This window comes from Gigantopelta aegis, chromosome 3 (assembly GCF_016097555.1).
Source record: "Gigantopelta aegis isolate Gae_Host chromosome 3, Gae_host_genome, whole genome shotgun sequence".
NCBI classification, from domain to species: Eukaryota; Metazoa; Mollusca; class Gastropoda; order Neomphalida; family Peltospiridae; genus Gigantopelta; species Gigantopelta aegis.
Window position 1 is genome coordinate 33,740,077 of NC_054701.1, and position 22,904 is coordinate 33,762,980.

General features: G+C 34.6%; 1 protein-coding gene across 1 annotated transcript; it reads right to left on the bottom strand.

The window, feature by feature from the left end:
• Positions 1-1,575: 1,575 nt before the first annotated feature.
• Positions 1,576-21,674, bottom strand: LOC121367913 (hornerin-like). Its single transcript, XM_041492364.1, has 8 exons — positions 21,640-21,674; positions 13,335-13,406; positions 10,897-10,999; positions 8,662-8,729; positions 8,229-8,298; positions 7,336-7,521; positions 6,883-7,092; positions 1,576-5,204 (listed from the first exon to the last, which is right to left on the bottom strand). Exons 1-8 carry the CDS (start codon positions 21,672-21,674, stop codon positions 2,508-2,510), a joined length of 3,441 nt encoding a protein of 1,146 aa, XP_041348298.1. The 3' UTR covers positions 1,576-2,507.
• Between the last annotated feature and the right edge of the window lie 1,230 nt (positions 21,675-22,904).

A 22,904-nucleotide genomic window follows, 5' to 3' on the forward strand; every position in this document is an offset into this window, starting at 1 on the left:
GTGAAACACAACATATTGCATGCATTTCAGAGAGGGTGGGTGCCTCTCCAACACCCTCCTTTTGGATCCATGCTTAAATTGATGCAACAAACTGGACCGAATTAATCTATCAAATATTTCTCGTATTCTTTATTAATATGCATTGGTGCAGCTGGTGTGTGAGTGCAGGGGTGGGGTGGGGAGGGGGCAAACTAGTTTATGCGCTTCATGCTAAAAAGAATGACCCTTTCAGAAACCAGTCAAAATAGCTCATAAATGTTAGCGAAAAATGACTGGCTGAACTTTATAGTTTTAAAAGCTCCATCGAATAAACTATTTATGAAATCAAAACCTGGTCATTAACCTCGATTGTGGGTGGGGCCCATGCTGACACTCGAACACCAGCTGCTCTGAATGTTTACTTTTGTTTGATGAATTCTAAGCAATAATTATAGGTAGGTAATAGATGGAGAATACTACACGACTTTCAGTTTAATGCCACTTTTATGAACAAGTACATTAGAAAATGGCATTAAACTGAGTCATATAATATTCTCTATTTATCACCTGTGGTCCTTATCTATATAACATTTCTTTCTCTTAATAAAATTGAATAAGAGTTAGATTTTTATTACTATTAACTATTACTTATTGATTGTTGTTTAAACCATGGGAGATTGACATTATGATTGGTTGCACAAATGAGAGGCCGGATCTAGCTCAGTCGGTAGAGTCGAACGACTGAACATGCTCAGTTAACCCATTTTCTGATAGGATTCTTTCCCATCCCAACTAGTACCCCACGACTGGTATACCAAAGGCTGTGGTATGTGTTGTACTGTGTGTGCTTATGTGCATATAAAATATTGTTTACTAATAATTGGAAAATGTAGCAGATTTCTTCTAAGACTATATGACACAATTACAAAAATGTTTGGTATTCAGTAATCGATGATGAATAACTCAATGTGTTCTATCTAGAGATCTTTATTAAACAAAAGAAACTTTCATAATCTAAATTTCTGTCCAATTGGGACCATTAAACCCAGCAACAGAAAATCTCTAGATACAAGGACATGTAGTGGTTATTAAATTGTATGTGCAATTATAGTGATGATGCAAATGTGCAATATTGGAAATCTGAATAAGGATCTCTTAGTTAACCCTCAATCAGCTTAACAATCACTTTGACTGAATTTTCTTGTGGGTTTTAAATCACTGTTAACATTTTACTTTGACCTGAAATCAAATAATTTTATTTACTATTTTTAAATTTCTGTAATTAGAAATTCTAATAAGGGAAATCAGAGTGAAAGAAAGAAATGTTTTATTTAACGACGCACTCAACACATATTTAGTTATATGGCGTCAAACATATGGTTAAGGACCACACAGATTTTGAGAGGAAACCCGCTGTCGCCACTACATGGGCTACTCTTTCCGATTAGCAGCAAGGGATCTTTTATTTGCACTTCCCAGTCAGGATAGCACAAACCATGGCCTTTGTTGAACCAGTTATGGATCACTGGTCGGTGCAAGTGGTTTACACCTACCCACTGAGCCTTGCAGAGCCACCTACCCACTGAGCCTTGCAGAGCACTCACTCAGGGTTTGGAGTCGGTATCTGGATTAAAAATCCCATGCCTCTACTGGGATCCGAACCCAGTACCTACCAGCCTGTAGACTGATGGCCTAACCACGACGCCACTGAGGCCGGTAAATCAGAATGAAGCATGATGTTAGTCTGAATTTGGATATGTGGTATCAGTCAATCTGTAAATATAAAATAGCAAAATATGCCACTTGCAACTTTATGAACATATTTTCAATGAAATTATTTCTATAAATTAAAGTAAGATATAAATGGACATCTATTAATAGCGTACTACATGTAACAATAAGTTACTAAAAACACAAAAATACCTGGTTAACAAATATTAATAACTTAATACATACAATTCATTTTACTTAATTTTTTGACAAACTTCGGTTATCAATGAAAAATACCCATCTTTACAGCATCTGAATCTCTCTGAATCTACTCCCAATTATCACAGCTTTGAGTTTAGAAAATTGATTTTTATTTTAAAGCTGAGAAAAGGAATAAAATAGATTTAAGACTGAAAGTCCCTGTTAATTTATAATATGTGTATATTAACAAAAAACTAAAAAACAAACCCAACCCCCACCACCCAAACAAAACAAAAAAACCCAAAAAAAACAACCACCATGGGACAATGCCTGACTGACTTGGGTAAACAAAAACAATATTTACACATGAAGCTTTTGTGCAAGTACATGTATGCATCACTGTCCAAAGAAAACAGTCATCAATTTGCACCCGTATGAGATTAAAATAAGTCTTAAAATAAATAATTTATGCATATAAATACATATATATGCTTTTTTTTCATTTTAAATCAACAGATTCAAAAACCAAACTAATATCTCTGCAGTAGTAAAGATTCTTTGGCAAATTTTCATTTGAAAGACTTCGAACATCGTTGCCTGCATATCATCATCCAGAATTACCGGACATCAAAACCTGGAGGTGGTGGCACTAATGGTGAGGAATCAACCCTCTCAACGGGAACAGTTTCGTCCTTGTTAACACTTAATCTGCATGTCTTTTGATTGTCAAATCCCGGTGGTGGACCTGTAAGATGAAAACCAGGAGGTACAGTTGATGATTGATCCAGACCACGACCACTACCAGCAGAACTATTCTCTCTCACTGGTTTATCACAGACTAAATCACAAGATGCTGAATTTGTAGAATTCTGGTGGTTAGACTTTGGTTCCTCCTTTTCTTTTCCACAAGTTTTCAAAACATCTTTGTCCTCACTAACCTGAACTTCTCTAATTCCTTCTTCTCTTTCTGGTTCACCATTTCGTTTTGAAAAACTTTTTATAGACTTTTCCTCATGATAGCCCGATTTCCGTATCCTTCCTGATTCAGGCCTATGTCTTGCACTGCCTCTTGTTTCTCTGTCTCTATCATATCCCCTGTCTCTTTCATATCCTCTGTTTCTGTAATATCTTCTGTCTCTATCATGTTCTCTGTCTCTATCATGTCCTCTGTCCCCGTCATATCCTCTGTCAGAATTTGGCAGCCTAGCTCTACCTCTGCCTGTCCTTGGACCTCCTCTTCTATTCCTGTTACTTTCTCCTAACTGACTCTTATCTGATGTACCAATTTTGACATTTTCTTGCCTTCTTGTTCCAAAATTCTTATCATTTTCTTCATACCAATGACTATCATCCTCAGAATGCTGTTGTCCAAATTTTGCATTTTCTCTTCTTAGTCTTTCAGATATATTTTCATTAATATCAGTGTCTTCCCATTGGGTGTTATCAGAATTTGTTTTTTCTTCCTTCGAAGTTTCATCAGTATTCATACCTGATTTGCTTTGAGTATTCTGCAATTTTCTCTCAGAATCCCTATCACTATACATCTGCCCCATCCTTGTGTTTATTCGTCTGCCTCTTCCTCGCCCTCTTCCCGATTGTTTACTGCTAAATTCACTTTCTGAATATGGTTCAGCAAGAGATTTTTTCTCAGTTTTTACTTTCTCAGAGTCAAGTTGTTTTTCAAAATAAACTTTTTCCTGATCTGGCTTCGACTGTGAGTTTTCATCACTGTTCTGTGATTGACAACTTTCTTGTAAAGCAGATGCATCTTTCTTAGACGTCTGAATATCTTTAGTGCTTGTACTGACATTTTTGTTATCTTTACTCTTTCCATTGACCTTTACACCATGATGCTTGCTATAAACATCGTCTCTATGGTCACCTCTCTGTCTGGAATATTTATCATTATGATGACCATCTCTGTCGTAATCTTCGTAATACCTATTATTTCTAAACCTATGTTGTCTTCCACCATAAGAATCATAATTATTGTTATTTCTGGTCTCATGCCTATCAAATTTAGACCCTTGTCTGCCTTGTTCATCATATCTGGAACTGTGTCTGCCTTGTTCATCATATTTAGAACTCTGTCTGTCTTGTTCATCATATTTAGAACTGTGCCCGTCTTGTTCATCATATTTAGAACTGTGTCTGTCAGATTTAGATCTCTGTCCATCATATGTAGAGTCATGTCCATGCGCTTTAGATCCCTGTCTGTTACCTTTGAATCCTTGTTCGTCACGGTTAGATTTATGTGCATCAGATGTTGGATAATGTCCATCAGCTTTAGATCCTTGCCGGTCACGTCTAGAATCCTGTTCAAACTCACGATTGTTAAAATCATGTTTGTTATATCTAGAATTCCATCTGTCAGCATTAGATTCATGTCCATCATATCTAGAATGATCTCTGTCACCTTTAGATTTTTGTCTGTCATCTTTACAATCCTGTCTGTTGTATCTAGAATCCTGCGTCTCTCCTTTCAGCCCTTTTCCGTCACATGTAGAATCTGGCTTGTCACTTTTATGCATTTGCTTCTCATATGTGTTATCATGCTTGCCATCTTTATCTTGATGTGTATCAGCTTTAGATCTTTGAGAACTACCTTCCAAGGTCTTGCTTTTTGTTTCTGGACTGCATCTGTTCCTAGAATTTTCATGCTGATGTGTATCATGATTTTCAGTTTGTGATGGTCCATTTCGATCACAATCGGAGGTCGTAACTTGTTTTTCTGTTTTCACTGATTCCTGTTTGTCTACATCTACTGACTGAGCTAAGTCGCTATCAACACCGGTTAGCACCTTCTTACTTCTCGTTGTAACCTTCTCCGATAACTCTTCATCACCTGCTATATTATTTTTATGATTGTCAAAGTTTTTCCTTCCACTTCTTTGAAAGTTCCCTTTATCGTGACTAGTTCTATTCCTTTTCGCATTTTCATTCCAGTGATGCTCGCAAACATTTCTACTACTTTGTTGATTTCCCCTTCTTCCATAATCATCACCATTTTGTTGAGTTCGCCGGCTTCCATCAAATCTTTCTTCTGGATCATTTCTTGTATTGTCATACTTTCTCACTCTGCCAGAATCGTTCCTTCTCTCCCAGCCTTTCCTCTCCCTGTGACTGTACCAGTCTTTGTCTCCAACATGAGACACATGTTTGGTTTCTGGGTTAGTTCTCGGAGTGTCACGTCCTACTCGTGAACGATCATAGTGTTGTCCTTTTTCATGTCGTGTGTCCTTAGGTTTGTTTTCAGCATGGCTTTTTTCCTTGGCTGCAGTTTTCTCATCTGATGGTAGACTTATGACAATATCCTGCAATGAATGAAGGGATTAATTAAATTTATATGCACTTTTCAAAGAAAGGAATACATATAACAGCTATGATTGAATGAATGAATTTGCATATGTCCTTTCAACAGAATTATTTTTCCTGTAAACATATGTCCCTTTAAGGTGCAATAGCTTTCGTTCCACTTGAAGGATGGATGAATGAACGAACGAACGAACGAACGAACGAACGAACGAACGAACGAAACGAACGAACGAACGAACGAACGAACGAACAAACAAACAAACAAATCATGAATGAATGAATGAATGAATGGTTTAACAACATTCAGTATGTACAACCAACTACCACTGAGTGTCATCAAAAAAGTCAATGAATAATGTATAAATAGATCAAGTTTTTATTAATATAGGCGGCAGAATTGTTGTTTTTTCTATTAACAAATACCTGCTACCTACTAATTAACATTCTGAGTTGGGAATTAATTCACTGGATAACACTGTAAAATACTTTATTTTCGCAGGATTAAATTTGTGCGATTTAATGAAAATTAGTCAATTTGCGAGCATTTATTCTCCAGTTGATATTAACAATTTTGAACCTTATGAAGATGTTCTATTTACTGTTTACAATTTAATACAGTAAGGTGCTAAATGTGTTCACTTTTCCCGTAATCTTCAAAATTGGTATAAAAACTGAACCAAATTTGAAGGTGCAATGCTAGCTCAAGTTTAATTTTAACAATATTTATTGCCATCAAAATACTATATCAATACGGCTTGTAATGGGCCAACAAGCAAAACCTATAGTGTGAAGAAGAAACAAGTACAAACTATACAAATCAGGGATTCTGCCAGAGGGTAAAACGGGTATGGCGCCATACCCAATTTGTTTTTAATTTGTTTGTTTTTTAATTAACTTTTGGACAAAATTAATTACTCTTATCATTACTGTATGATTTTCACAACTGTGGTTGCATTCAATTCCATAGTGCCATACCCAAAGATTTCTTTCTGGCAGAAACATTGCAAATGCAGGTTGGATTTCTTTTAATTTTCTCATTTTTAATATACTGTGATAATGCATGTTTACCCTTTCATTTAACAGCACATGTTGCTTTCATCTGATAAACTGATCACCAGCACTTAAGAAAGAAAATCATACAAACTTTTTAGTATTAATATTGTTTATTATCATGTATGTATTTATAAATTGCTTTTTTTATTTTAATGTTTATGTTTAGCATTGTTACCACCAGACTTGTACAGTTGAAACTTCTTCCCCCCCACCCACCCCCATCTAATTTTAGTCAGCCTTTTTTGCATGAAATTTATTTTCTCAAATTGTATTCATATCTGAAAATATAGTATTTTACAATACAGATTATCTTTGAAACTTAATGATGTAATTATGACACAGTGACTCATAGGAAAACAAAGAACATATTTTTGCCAAAAGGTATATTATTCTCTGATAACCCAATTTATTATCCACATGGTTTACAATAAACGTGTACATAATTATTGCATTATTTGACATTCTTTTTATGTCATGTGACTTGTAAGGACATAATTATATATGCTTTTGTTTTGTGAAAATGATATCTTCAGTGTACCTCAGGCATTGCATTCAAATAACCAGAGACAAGAAATAATAAGATAAAAAAATTCTTAAAAAAAACGAAAAATCATCTGTACTTACAGCATTGACAAGGTATTTGTCTTTTTCCTCCTGAAGATCAATGATTCCCCCGTTAGACTTCTGCTTTATCAGGAGTTCTGCCATCTGTTTCTGAAGATCTCTGATCTCCTGTGATGGCACGAACTTGAAGTCATCTAGTTCCATCGCAGTGCTGTCCTCCAGCTCTTCCAAGTCAAAACTCAGGTTCTCTCGACACACGGGACACACCACCTACAGAAACAGTGAACATATTTCAATTATTGTCTACAATCGATATTGTACAACTCTAGAGTAGACAACTCCGTAACAACAAAAAGACAGATTTGTCTTCACATCTCATAATCAAGATACAGTTGTTGGAAAGCGAGAAACCAAAAGGGGTCTGATAATTAAATTCTTAACATAAAATAAAGAATGAAAAACAAGACTTCCTTTAATAACGCCCATAATAAAAGATGAAATAAAAAGACTAACTTGTTCATCTTGTTCCGAATCCTCAGACTGTGTCAAGGCATGCTTGATGTAGCGTCCAAAACACATCTTATGGAAGTAATGGTAGCAAGCTGTTCTGGTGAAAACATCTCCTTCATCAAAATGTTCCTGGCAGATCACACAAGGACATCGGGGAACATTCCCTTCAGTTAACGTCTCCTTTGCCATCTGAAAGAAAAGACACACATTAAATTTGCAACAATTAAAAGTGAAAATGTAAAAGATGAAAACTAACAAAACGTTAGTTTGTTCTGTTTTGACGACACATTAATTAATCATCGGCTACTGGATGTCAAACATTTACATGTAGTAACTATGACAGTGGAAACATGCTACATTTGATATACCAAATGTGTGGCACTGGTGAGAATGAAGAACAAAGATTTTGTTAGCTCATTTCATTTGCTGAGTAACACATTAGATTATTTGCTTGTGTATAATGTTATTAAAGTCACTGACCCAAGCTTCTGTTTGAGATAACATGCACTTTGAGCTCACATCAAGATGACCAGAAATGCATGACAGTTTCCAAAACTTATAAATTAAGGCTATTTCTCGTTCCAGCCAGTGCACCACGACTGGTATATCAAAGGTCATGGTATGTGCTATCGTGTCTGTGGGAGAGCACATAAAAGATCCCTTGCCACTAGTGCTCTAGTGGTGTTGTTAAACAAAACAAACTTTAACTTTTAACTTGGTATATGGATTTCTCCAGCTAGACAAAAAGGGCGTGTTTAAACTAAATAAGCACTTAGTATTTTTAGCAGGCGGGGGCAACTTCCCCTCAAGCGCCTTCCCAATCATGTGAGGCACTGGTCAGTGCATGTCATTAATATGATACATCCATACAGACAACTAGCTATGATAACAATTACCTCAATCAGCTGATATAACATTGGACCACCTCGCTTCATTTCAGCCAACTCATTCATTGCTTCCTGTAAACTGTAACAAACATGATTTTGAATTCATGGTGTCCCTTGAAATTTGACATTTGAACACAATCAATAAATAAATAGTATAGATACTTTAATAGCTTTGGTACCACTGAATGTAACAAAATCTTAAACTAAAGCCCATAATTACTGACAAATCTAATATTACCATTTGAAATATAATGTCACTGTAGCAGTTTCATTTTCTCTTTGTACATGTATATGACCATATATATATATATTAGGTACGAGGAATTAATGTTTTTTATTGGCATCAAAAGTGTTATTATTTGAAAGGATAAGCCTAATCCTGCTATTGTTGGCGGCTTTGACATAACAATGTTCAATAGCAATTATTTCAAGGTGATAAAACCTTTGTAATTCTTCATCACCCACACCACGAGGATTCTTGATGCCGATTTCAGGGAGTTCATCTGGATACTGAAATTATAAATAATGCATAAATAAAACATTAAGACATCCTATTATTTTGGTATTTATTGTTTCTTACAATATCATACACATTTAAGAGGTATATATATATTTATAATAAAAATTTATATAAAAAGGAAAAAGAACACATCTGCACCAAATTTCATATGCAGCACAGAAAAGTGTCAATCGATCTTAACCAATGATACATTTATTCACAAGTAAGTTGAGTAAACTGAGAAAAATTGAGAATATTTTAATATATGTACCCTACTACTTAAGATTTTCAATAAACACAAGCTACCATATATATTCAAGAGGTTGATGGAATTTGAGATGAAATGAGAATCTAATTAAAAGTTAAAATTTGTTTTATTTAATGAAATCACTGGAGCATATTCAGTGGAAGGCAGCCATACGGCAGCACACATTTAAAAAAAAAAAACCCAAAAAACAACGAATAGCCAAAAAAAAAAAAAAGAGGAAAGCTTGGTTACCATATATTGTTGTGTGTTAGTCGACTTTGTGAAAAGACATACTCTTTATTTTGCCTCTCAGTATTTGGTACAAAAAGTTTATACGAAATACAAGGCGACTCATCTTTTAATTGAACAGAAGATGATGTTGGACTGACATTCACGGCAGTTCCGGTTTAAAATTATTATTGTAATAAAGATTTCAAGATATATGAAAAACAATAAAGATGTTTGTAAAGTGATCCCCTAATGTGGGATTTTAAAAAATCTGTTCATATTTTATTTCCCATCTTCATCGAATTAATCGATCGCTTTGATATGGCCAGCTGCTTAAAAGTAGTTTTGATTTTGTAAAGGTGGTGTATATAGAGAATAATAAACAAGTTATCAGTTATTATCAAATTTATGTCCTGAATGAAATAATTTTTACGAGGGACATGAATTTGATAATAACTGGTACCGAGTTTGTTATTCTATTTATTATCCCAGCTATTTGTTGTTGTTTTTTTAAGCCTTTATTTTCGATATACACGTCCATGTATACAGAAATGACGTAAATTACTGTTCTGGGTATTGCTTTAACTTTGTATTTTATTCACGGTTTACAGATAATTTTTAAAACCCAAAGTTCTATATATTCTGTAAAAAAAAAAATCTATAATGAATTGCATAAAATTACCATTTTATTACAAGTTTAACACTGAAACCAGAAAGACGTAAACGCAAACGCTTTAAACTATGTGACGTCATTGTGTGTTCTTTGCCAAATTGTGATGACATATTTAGTACTGACAAGGTGATTGGTTTGTTGGCGTCAAATCATCCAATAGTAGTGTACGTTAAACCAATTCATGATAATTTCTCAGTGAGATTTTATGATTTTTATTTTCCTCGTTATGAGTGCCTGCTGGGGTAATAAATATTAGTTGGCACCCAAGATAAATGATTTTAATGATAAACACTACCACTTCCGTTGTTTTTATAAACAGTGATATCCCACCCAAAATGAACGGTTTATAATATTTTATAAAGAATTGCTGAATAAACAGAAGGTAAAAATCAGCAGTTACAAACAATTAAATGTGCAATTGAGGACAAAATATCAGATGATAATTAGTGGAAACAAAACACAAAATGACCATTCTGATCACGTGACAAATTTGGTGCCAAATAAGTGGTTTTTCAGTCGGAGATTGCCGAATCCATAAAAAAATCTAATGTTTTCATTGCTCAAATAAAATATAGCTTTTATTGTGTGTATCATACATACACATGGATACAGGTATGGGATTAAATAGAAGCTGTTAAAAATACTGTAAAATTACGTTACAGTAACTGTCGTAATCTACTGAAGTTTTTCGTTAGTTGCTTTTTCATACACACAACGCAGCATTTTTCTTTTGATATCCAGTGTGGAGACTGATCAATTTTTTATTTTTTTTTGTGGAAAAAAAGTGTGCATTTGGAAATAGCGGTGATACATGCTGTAAAATACAGTAGGGTGTGGAAAAATAAAGGAGGGCGGCAAAATGCAATAGCGGAGTGGGCCGCCCCACTTAAATGGAGCAGCGAGAACACTGATATTAATTAATTAATGATCTGCTAATGTATGTCAAACATTTGTCAATTCTAACATTATTTTCAGAGGATTTGTTTCAGAAATGTACATACATGTAATAAATTATCATTAATAATCTTACTGCTAGAGGCGGTTTCAGAACCAATGTCATACAGACAAAACGTTTTGTTAAATCATCACCAGTAGATGGATGCAATTCAAGGATTATTGTTGAAGGATGGTTCCTGAAAGTAAAAACAACACACAATTAAGAACATTCAACTGAATCTATTTAAAGTTACATTCTCTGGTTACCATATTATAACATCATGTACAAATATGAAATACAAGCACAAATGCACTTTTAAAAAACTTGTGTGTGTTCGCTATGAACGGAGATCGTCAAAAGTATAAGCTCGATTCGTCGCCTGTACCGCCATTGCTTGGCAACGCACAAACAACAGCCTGTTGTCAGTTTCAGTTAACACGTGGGCTTGTGGATTTGAAATTGTATGGTTCGTCTCAAAAAATGAAATGAGAAATCTTGCGCTGTACGAAGAACATTCAGTTAAGGATACAGTACTAGAGTCTTTCGTTAAAACCGGGTTGATCTTGACAACGTATTATCGACAATGGTACCTTCCTATTTCAGAATTAATATTTTATAAAGTGTTAGTAGAACTTTTAAAGTTTAGTTTATATACTAGTAACACATTGATCATGTTTATATTTTTAAAATAAAAATATACTAACGTAGACAATGAACGTTTTCATTTCTTAATTTTACGTTAAAATCGACAAATTCAAATAAATATTCTTTCGTTTGGAAAGGGTAAAATTAGTTTGTTTTGTTTAACAACATCAATGTTAGAGCATATTGATTTAAGAGGAAACGGGTGCATGTGCAGGGGTGGGTATTGGGTGTCGAAACCCTTACCTGCCCAAGCTAAAAAAAAACAAAATTGAAATATAAAACAACTTTTTAGGTCTAAGTAATGAATACAAATAACATATAGTCTTGATAAATGTTACGTAAATCGAACACAACACCCTCTTCCTCTACCCCTAGAGTGTTACGTAATTATTAGCATCCCCTTACATGTAACGCGTATGCCAACCGCTGGCCACTGTCAAAATTTCAAGGCAAATCCCCCACAGACTCCTGGAAAGGTGTTGTACCATATCTCTATGGATATAAATATGTTTTGGAGATATGAGACGACCCCTTAATCAAGACAGTTAAATTTGTTCAAAATCACATGAGAAGCTCAGCACCTGCACAAATCAAGTAAAGTCCCAATTCTACTGGCGTCCTGCTAAAAGAAGAAAATCAAAGCCGGCCATTGAGTTTGTAGTTGACCATAATAATGTAGATAAGCGAGCATTGCGAAACTATAGCGATGTGGTGGATCTTTTATGTACCAAACAGAAGTGAATCATCTATTCTATATGCTTAAATAATAAAAATATTCCAGTTATTGCAGGGCTTTTTAATCCACTAGCCATCAGTGATTTTTTTAATTTACTAGCCACGATTAAAAACTAACTAGCCGTACTTTACATTAAGTTAATATAATTTTACTAAATAATAGTTATAATCAGATATGTTACCTAAAGAGGGAGATAGAGATTAAAAACACTAACATTGGGGGTTGAGGTAGGGTTAGGATATTCATAGTTATTATCCACATACATGTAGTTCAAGATATTCATGCAAATATAACCAGTATGCCCAATGTGTGTGTCATGTTTTCACCTACACAACGAATGAATGAATGAATGAATAAATGAATGTTTAATGAAAAATACATCGGCTATTGGGTGTCAAACTATGGTAATGCAAATAAATAAAGTGATGATCAACATCAATATAAAAATTCAAGACTTAAACAAAAACAGTGTAAAGAACTGTGCAAAAACACAAATATCACAGAATTTTACAGATACTGAATTTTACTCAAAACTTCAATTTTGTGCTGTATTGGCCATTCTCAAAGAGAATGTTACACCCCTGCACCACGGTGAGGTTACAGCACACGCAGGGGCCTACACAACGAATGACGTAATTTTGTGAAGCGACGCCACAACTTAATGCGGCTTCCCCAGTGTAAACGCTTATCAGAATGATTGTTTCACTGTCTCTTTTTAGTTATGTTTGAAACATTTTGAAATGGTCCTACATGTAGGTTTTTATTCATAAAAATATTTGTTTTGATAATGTGGATAATAATGAAATTATTACACAAATTATAACCCATTTCGCTTTTAGGTAACCTACCATGAACATGCAAATAATGTCATAAATTCAATGCGCAAACGAAAAATGGGTTATGCAAACTATACTTACATGTATGCAAGCGACGCACAAACGAAACTATCACTCTCGCAATTTTCAGAGGCCTATATCACTAGCCATGGGAGTGGGGCTACCATAACCTAGAAGCCCTGGTAGCGGGTTTCCTCTCTAAGACTGTATGTCAAAATTGCCAAATGTTTGACATCCAATAGCTAATGATTAATAAATCAATGTGATCTAGTGGTGTTGTTAAATAAAACAAACTTTAACTGTTTACACTGTACCTGTCATCTTGCTCTATGACCAGTTCATCAATGTATATTGCTTGAAGGACAGCCAGCTCCTCCATCAGAATACTGCAAAAAAGATAAAAACAAGTTAGTCTTAAATTACCAATACCAGTTTCAGTTTCTTGATGTGAGGGCTGAAGCTCAGGATTAGACTAATGGCTTCATACATGTAGTATAGCTGGATTTTAAATGCTTTGGTACTGAATCCTCAGGTAGCATTTGATGAAGCCTACTACGCTACATTTCTATTATATATTATTATCTGGGGTGTAGCCAGAGGAAAAAACGTTGAGGCAAACCCAGACCTGTAAAAAAAATATGTGGCAATTTTTAGGCGTGAGAAAGTTAGAAGTCAGGGTCCAGGGACTGTAGGCTCTTGGTCAGATTCAGGGCGAGATTTTTTTTATTGTTGTTTGTTCAAGTCCAAAATACAAATCTCAACAAACAAACAAAATCGAGCGAGTGCAAGTTTTATTAATTAATTCGGTTAATTCAAACCATACAAGTCGATCATCGGTAGCACCCGCAAGTGACTGTTAGTAATGAACCAATATGCTGTATTATTATTAATAGGTAACGAATTCAAAGACCCTGCATATCAGTATATATAATTCCATTCAGCTCTTAAATATAAACTACGATTATAAAATAATTTAATTTTTAGAAAAAGTGTGACATTATAGTAACGTTGCGTGAGAGTGTGATGTTTGTTACAAATGCGTGAGACTCATGCCAAATGTGTCATGGGAAAAATTAAATAAATCTGGGGAAATTCCAGACGAGGTAAGTGCCTCGTCTACCTCATGCTGGCTACGCCATTGATTATACACTGGGCTTCTAGAATTTTCTAAAAATCCACTAGCCATGGGATCAATGATTTTCAAAATCCACTAGCCATGGTTAAAAAATCTACTAGCCCTACCGTAAATTTGTACCAAAAAATACTAGAAAGTAAAAAAAACCCCACAAAACTAACCCAAATATGTCCAAAGCATTTTATAATCACTATTAATAATAGTTAACATGCAATTTGTATTATGTTTAATTTACCATTAACTATTCCAAATAAATTAATATATTTTATTTAGTGTACCACTGAAAAATGCAAACTGCAATTACAGTCTGCAAAACTGGGGGTTGCTAATAAACACCATTATTTAATTATCTCAAATGCCAAGTGCTATCTTATTTTTTGCAGGTAAATAAAATATAATGTATCACACTTTTTATAAGTAATGAACATTGTTTATAGATCAGTTTCATCACTAAATGTTAACGTATCAGCAACAGAAACTAATTTTGTGCACTCGCCTGGTCATCGTTTGCATTATATTCCTACAGTGTGTTACTTAAAATAGCAAATCATTGATTACCAGTGTAAACAACATTGCTACAGTATTTCTTAGAAATTGTTTTTGCCTGTTCAGCTTAGATATAGGAATAAAATTAAACTGACAAGTAGATTAACTTTTCGATGGTATATATTGATGATAATTAGATTTTGATATGAGATTGAAAGAAAATGGCGACATTTCACCTCGGGATTGGGGATGTTTTTTTGTTTTTTGTTTCTTTTACTTGTAAAGTGGAATAAACTTTTTACTAGCCCTACTATGAAAAACACTTGCCACAGGCGTTGGGCTACCGTATTCTAGAACAGAGTTCATACACTACAAATATTTTCATTTTCCAGGACTTTTAAAGGCGCAGACCCTAGTTTCAACTCGTAAAAATGGACACTAAGTTTAGTTAATCTACAAACCGTAACACATTTGGATAAAGTTACAACAGAGTGAAACAAGAGTCTGTGACATTAAAACAGGAAAATATCCTTACAAAAATAGACTTAAACTCTAATTAATAACCGCTACTTCTCAGACGCACGTGTGTATTTAAAAATATGAAAAATGCATTTTGTGATATTAGAAACAACCGGATGACCAGAAACACTTAGGTTCTTTGGAAATGGATAATCTAAACAATAAAATATGAGTAATGTTTGATTTCAGTAATCACAAACGGCTCTAATAGTGAAAAATATGTTGTAGTGTTTAAAAACTAGTGTCTGTCCCTTTAAGCACTATTTTGGTTAATTTTCCAGGAGTCTGAATACATAACCTGGAAAGGAGTTTTTGTTTTAATGACACCCCAATACACTGTTTATTCAGTGGCTGTTATGTCTCAAACATATGTTACACCTAATCTAGATATATCACCTGTGTCACAAAGCTGGATCCTACAGCAAAACACTTCATAGCCATAATATAGGCTATATCTAACTACATTATGGATATTTTTTAAGGTATTCATTTATTTTTAGTCAAGATCCAGAATTATATAACTTTATATAGACAGGGCTTTAGATTGCACCAAAGTTGAAGTGATAAACAATGCGCTCAAAATATGTATGCCCAAACTGAGTAAAAACATGCCAACTTCAAAATAATTTTACCTAAATAAAACTGAAATGTTAAAGGATGGGACAATCAAGGCATTTGACCTGGTATGCATATTCAACGATATATAATGCACATTATTGCTTAATATCAACAAGTATAATCGTATAGTTAATTAATAAAACGCTTAAATGTGACAGCTATTATATATAACGGGCGCAGCCATTTTGTACCATCCCAGTGAATACGCCCTCTGGCGAGCTGGTGGTTACGTAATACCTAACGTGTCACGTCAGGAATTAGTCTTCGAACTGAAGAAACAAAACATACCTGATTTTTGCGGATGCATCGCAAAATTCTGTAATAATAGTCATCCCAGTAAGCCAGCAACAATTATATATTACTTTTAATACAAAATAAACCACCATTGTCAAAGTGGTGAAATAACTATTATGGTTTGTACATAAATTAACCCATGTACTGAAATAATAATCGGAGTGTTTTCTTAGTTAATTGGTCTTTTCTTTCCGTGACCTGTACCTGTGATTCCTGATTGGCAGGTGTATATTTAGATGGTCTAGACACACTAAAAAGACGTGCCTCTTTTATTAAGATCACAGGGTATTGTGTGTTAACCGCACAGATATCCCTCTAATCGTAATCGATCGGCCGTCTTGCTTTATTACTGTAAGTAATTCTGTAAAACCCTTGATTAAGTAGACTTTCCCATCTAAAATCACAAAACTGACCAATTACGTAGTCCCAAAGAAAAGAAAATTATCACTTGGGTATCGTGAGTGGTCATATTTGCTCGAACATAGTATACCAATAGGCTTAACAATATGCATTTTTTCTCCATTTCGTTCTATTGATGCAAATTGAAATATATTTAATTAAATAGTTTATTATACTATTAAGTCATTTATATTGTTTTACAAGTCAGGTTGATGAAAGCGAAGCACCTTGTCATAAATTAGAGCGTTTGTTTACACTGTGCACAGAGCAGATGGACGGAGCTGACGTCACTTCGCCCCAAGCTATACCACCGGACGTCACAAAAACGAAACAAAATGGTTGCCCCCAGTTAGCATGAATAATTGTGTTTTTTATTAACTCTAAAATTACGCGTTTTTCATTTGTTAAAGTGTCAGTGTTTGTTGGTGGTCCGGGTATGCATCTTTCCAACACATAAGGCTCTTGTTTGAGTTTACTCTACCTTTAAGCTTAATTTGACTGATATAACTTGAAATGTATTCCAGCTCTTAATAACATGCTAACAAGATCTCAGAGTGCTCAGGACAGACAAAAAACCTAAGAAGCCCTGTTATTGCTGAAATTTCCTGTAACTAAGCCCACGTGAAATGAAGTCATGGGCTTAAAAACATATTTTACCAAAATTAAGCCTCATGGGTTTACATTTGGACAATATTTTTTAACAGGAATCTCTCATAGGGTAACCTATTAAAAACAGAACAAAATTTGTAACAACATTTTCTGGCATTACTGATTCAGAAATGAATGTGGACGAGAATCAACAACATTTGACTGGTCACTGCAAATGGCACGACATGCGTCGATGTAGTCTGGCGCCAAAGTAATAACATGGACTGATAATTTGCCAAATAAGCTATGAACTAAACAAGTCAGGGTCTTGACTCTTATTTTGTGATTTTGTTTTAAAAATCAGATTATGTCCAAATATTAAAATGACAGACCCTAGATTTTAATCACTATGGCATATTTTTCACTATTAAAGCCGTTTTTGATAATTCAAATCAGACATTACTTCAATTTTGTTCATAACAAATAATAAAATGTTATAATTTAGTTTACTTCCATTAATTTTAGTTTTTTTCATATTAGGTTGAAATATCTGCTGGAAATAAAACAATTCCTTAGGCCTACATGTTTTGGGGTTTTTTGTGCTTTTATTTTAAGCAATATTTATACAATCTTTTATAGTAGTGAGTGTCATTTACATAATACATACAGACAATATACTAAACATACACATAAACCAGGTGAAAATATATAAATAGATCAATTAAAAAACTAAATTAACAATTTAATTTCAGGACAGTCACACAGTATATTACTGATGCAGGGTGTGCACTTGGGATTTTGTTTCACTTGCCATTCGCGCAAGTCATGTCAGCACTTTGATTTGCCCATGCAATTTTTAGTAGACCAAATTATTTTATATTTTAAAATATTGTACTTGGCATAGGAAATAAGTTGCAATGGTTGGCTCCAAATTTCCATAAAAAAACATATATTGCTTTGGCTGCATATTATACATAGTGGAGAACCAGTCAATTGAATTATTATCAAAACTAACCATTTGGTTGTTTTACAAAAATCACATTTTGAACATTCTTTAACAATTCATTGCAATGAATGTGCAAAAATATGGTCGCTAGACGGGCAACTCACGATAAGGTTTTGACTTGACCAACATTGTTTTCACTTGCCTGGTGACTGTAAAAAGCACACCCTGCTGATGTGCTCTGGTTTCAAATTAGGCTACATACACTATGTATGTACAGCAATTTTGACCAGCTTCAACTGGCAGAGGTTCAAAGGCTGAGTATGTAGATCTTGCCCAGAAAAATTACCTAATACTTGGTAATTCATAAGGAAAAAACAGAATAAACCAGGATAAATATGGTGTGGAAAAAATAATAATCTAACAACCACCACCAAAAAACCTACCTAGTCTGCCTACATTAACTTGTTTGGTACAATTCCAGAAACACACAATAGTATTTTTTATTATTTTTTATTGTTTTTAGGCCTAATCTTGCAATAAGGGCTTACAAAATATTACTGAAACATTTCATACAGGTTTCACGTGCAGAACGGTCTGCTAATTGTACGATCTTCAGATCAATGTTGCATATTTTAATACTTAAAACGGTCGTAACTATCTTCAATAGGTGTCATTTTGAAAAATCTTCACAAAACTTGCCTTTATTCCAAAACAATAGCATTTTTTATTGATAACAATAAACCTGTAAATGCCGTAAGCCAATTATCCCAGATGGGATGTGTATTTGTGTTATTACGTGACAACATCAAATGTTATTTTGAGCAAGGTTATTACGCAAAGCAATAGCTAGTAAATGATGTGTAAGAGATTTAATTAAAAATTATTTGTAAGAAAGATTAATATTTTTAACATTGAAAACATTTGTCAATTTATACATTTCTTTAACATTTCAATGATATTAATTTTGTAAACAATAATCTGACAATTTGCATAGGTAGCCTAGAAGGAAATAAACCACGGCTGAGTTATGGTTTAGTTTAGACTTCAGCTGGCGGCAAATAGTCTTGATCATACAAAACGTTTGTTATAAGTAGGCATAAAAACAACGGGCTGTGTTGTTGATTGTCATTTAAATGTCTACGAATAGATAATCCATGACCCAAATGAAAATTCCATGACCCATATGAACCATGTAATTGTATATCTGGCCACTGAATTACATCAAATTATTTGTATTAGTCTGCTATGTTAAAAAAACAAATCCTACCACTGGCAGATATATACTCCTTTATTTCACTAAATCATATTGTGGGTCACACTAGGGGAGCAATTAACAGTTACAGCAACTCCTGGCAGCAGAGAGCGCGCACACAAAAGGTGGAATTTCAGACCCCTGTGAATTAAACGTCTTGTTGATTGTGGAGTGACTTAGTGCTGCAATGATTAAACTGGTATACCGGTATACCGCGATAATTGATCAGCTCGATACGAACTGTGGTACAGTTTTGCGTATCGCAATTTTTATATGCTATTTTTTTTCCTTGTATCTTATTTGACTTGAAATAGGCAAACAAACAAACAAACAAAAACCACATCATTTTATTAATTGGTGATGACAGGAAATGTAACAATCACGTCAAGCGTAGTCGGCTTACTTGTTGGCATATGAAGTGATCGGTCGGTTATACTTGGTTCTAACTTCTAAACAAAATGTGTTAAAAGTCCAATGAAAATAACCAGTTAACGATAATTACAAATAAATGTTTTGTTACTTACACATTATCATTCATTGTTCATTTACATTGGAATACGGCTACAGCTATCATCTTCAAAGAAATAAAACAACAAGTGAGAATCACACTTCGCTGTTTTTCACTGAACTCGGAATACTTCAAAATACCTCGGCTAATAACCTCGGCTCTGGTTCGGTCGATCTGGCGAAACATTGCGACTCAATACATACATTTCTGTGTCAAGCGAGCAGCAATGGAAAAGTCTGATAGTAAGGATTTCAGAATGTGACAATTTATGAATAGTTTGACACCGTCACACCGGTGTTCTAGTAGACTAGTATTGTGTTAAAAAAAAAAAATATGGCCTAAAACATTTAGCCTGACAGCTGAAACTAATAAAGATCATTAAAAAGTTATGCCTTCTGTTTTTATTTTTAAAAAACCAACCCATAAATATTAAATTTAAATAATATCAACTATATTGCAATACATATTGCAATACAGTTTCTTATATCGCAATACGGTTTTGACCTTATCGTTGCATCCCTAGAGTGACTGGAACATTTGGTAGCCCCGCAAACTACCAGGGTTAGACAACTGGTAGTCTGAGTGAGAAATCGGTAGCCAAAATACCACGGGCTACCGCTAAGGTCGAGAGCTGACTGGATGGTCTATAGGCTGTGTAGTGTAATGCTAGGTAGTAGGCATCACCAAACGGTTCATATTATAATTATCTGTTGCTTAGCCAGAGGGTGAGAGTACTCTGCCATTTAACACCTTTTGTGATTCCGGGTTGTTCCCTGTGTAAGGGAAACGGAATTAAGTTGTGTTGAAAATAGGTGATATGGATTTATTTTTTAATAATTAATGTTTTATTATATGGGTTATAGATTTGTTTATTTGGTAATATTTTGTGTATTGTAATTTGGTAAATATATTTTGTAATTAGTGTAGATTAAGTTGGGTATTAATTAAACATTGGCTGAATTATTATTATTATTATATTAAAGTGAAATTATTTAAGATTGTTATTTTGAGATGTCCTAAGGAGACTATATTAAGGGGGAAGTACTACATATCTAGGTCTTACTTGGGAGACAGCCAAAGGTACCATGCATGCCTAACTTCTGTTCGAATAGACCATGTCTTTTGTTCTGTGTTAGGTTTGGTAACAGTGGTTTAGTGGTTGAGTTAGGTTTTGTAATAGTGGCTTAATGGTTGTGAGGTTTTGTATTAGTGATTTTGTTCGCAGCAGAAAGGTACTATGTTTGCCTGAGCTACGAACATGTCTTGTTTATTAGGTTGTATGGAGTTTCAAGGTGTTAATTGTTAGGTTTGGGGTAGGATGAATAGTTTGAAGCAATCTTATTCCTAATCAATGTTTTGTGTTATTTTATGTTAAGTGTAAATATAAGTTGACATAGTTAATTTTGTGTTTTCATTTCGTCTTCTGCACTAGACCTTAGTGAAACTCTTTATCATAGACAGCTACTTTGAAAGCCAGATCAGATCAATCGAATCTGGGAAACTAATAAACGCTGAACGGGTTTAAGATACACCGAGAGATCTAGGGATTCCCGTTACACCTGTAATATGAACCGTTCAGTTATGTCTGCTGCCTAGCATTACATTACACGGCCTATAGACCACCCTGCGGTGAGCCTTCCTGCGGCACCGGTAAGGTTTTGGACTCTGACGGATCCAAACGGCGACATTGAATCGATTGATGATTGACAGCTGCTAGCACGAGCATTTTGACGGTCTGGAATGTCCATATAATTCACATTTAATGGGGAAAAGGAAAAAGTGAGGGAAAACAATCGATCGAATGTTTTTACCGCCAGCTATACTGCGTTTAGGAACATTTAGAAAGTATAATAAAATAATAAAATCAGTTCAACCTGTCTTCGCCAACGCTTTCGCTGCGAACTGCCATGTTGCAATACCGCATTAAATGTATTTCGACGGTTACTATTAAAATAATATACTACGACGTATTTATGTTTTTGTTTTTTTTAAATGTTAATAATAACTCATTTTTATTGCCATGGGAATATTTATTCTTAAATTCTGGTCTAAATTTTTATTTTTGGCGGACCTTTACGGTCTGACAAATTCGTATTAAGAACCGATGGCAACCAAATCAAGTTACGTTAGATCTTCTTTTTTTTCAGTTAACAGCGATCGAGTTGCTTCGCGCAAAATTTAATATCGTTTCTGATTTAAAAAAAAATAAAAAAAATATTAATAATAATAAATAGTATATCATATATGAAATATGGATCAGATTGTCCAAACCCAGATAGTCTAGGGAGAACATCGCCGGGGTAGGGTGAACAACTCGAATCCAGTTTCCCCATAGCCGCCTTTACAACCAATGAGCTGGTACATTTTTGTGAACCAGCAGAGGGGTAGTTGACAGCTTTCCACGCCATTTACGACGGACTGGCTAACGCAAATGCCTAAGCAAATCAGCGTGATATTGGCCATAAATATGGAGATACAGGGCCCCGTCGGAGCCGGGGGGGGGGGGGGGGGCTGGGGAAGTTATGCCCCCCCCCCAACTTTTTCCAAGTTTTTTTCATATAATTATTGTAACATATACTATTAAATTCAAGCATACGTAACCTATAATGTTCATGAAAGTTTGTTTTGTTTTACGACACCACTAGAGCACACTGATTTATTAATCATCGGCTATTGGCTGTCAAACATTTTATAATTTTGACATGTAGGCCTAGTCTTAGAAAACCGGCTACATTTTTCCATTGGTAGCAAGGGGTCTTTTATATGCACCATTCCACAGACAGGATAGCACATACCACGGCCTTTTATATACCAGTCATGGTGCACTGGCTGGAACAAGAAATAGCCCAATGAGCCCACCGATGGGGATCGATCTCAAACTGACCACGAATCAGGCGAGCATTTTACCACTGGGCTACGTCCCGCTCCCATAATGTCCATGAAGGAATGAAGAAAGCCAAACCTATTATAACATAATCTCTAACTGTATTACCACTGGGCTACGTCCCGCTCCCATAATGTCCATGAAGGAATGAAGAAAGCCAAACCTATTATAACATAATCTCTAACTGTATTACCACTGGGCTACGTCTATGCGAATATGCTGCACTAAAGCACAGTGCATCCTGGCGACATCTTG

Bases quoted from the DNA above. Each gene is read 5' to 3' on its own strand.
- LOC121367913 (XM_041492364.1), bottom strand. From the start codon at position 21,674: ATGGCAGTTCGCAGCGAAAGCGTTGGCGAAGACAG. The intron at 11,000-13,334 runs GTACAGTGTAAA...TTTTACTTTCAG, and splicing joins GTCATAGAGCAAGATGACAG to GAACCATCCTTCAACAATAA. The intron at 5,205-6,882 runs GTAAGTACAGAT...CATTCATTGCAG, and splicing joins ACAAATACCTTGTCAATGCT to GATATTGTCATAAGTCTACC.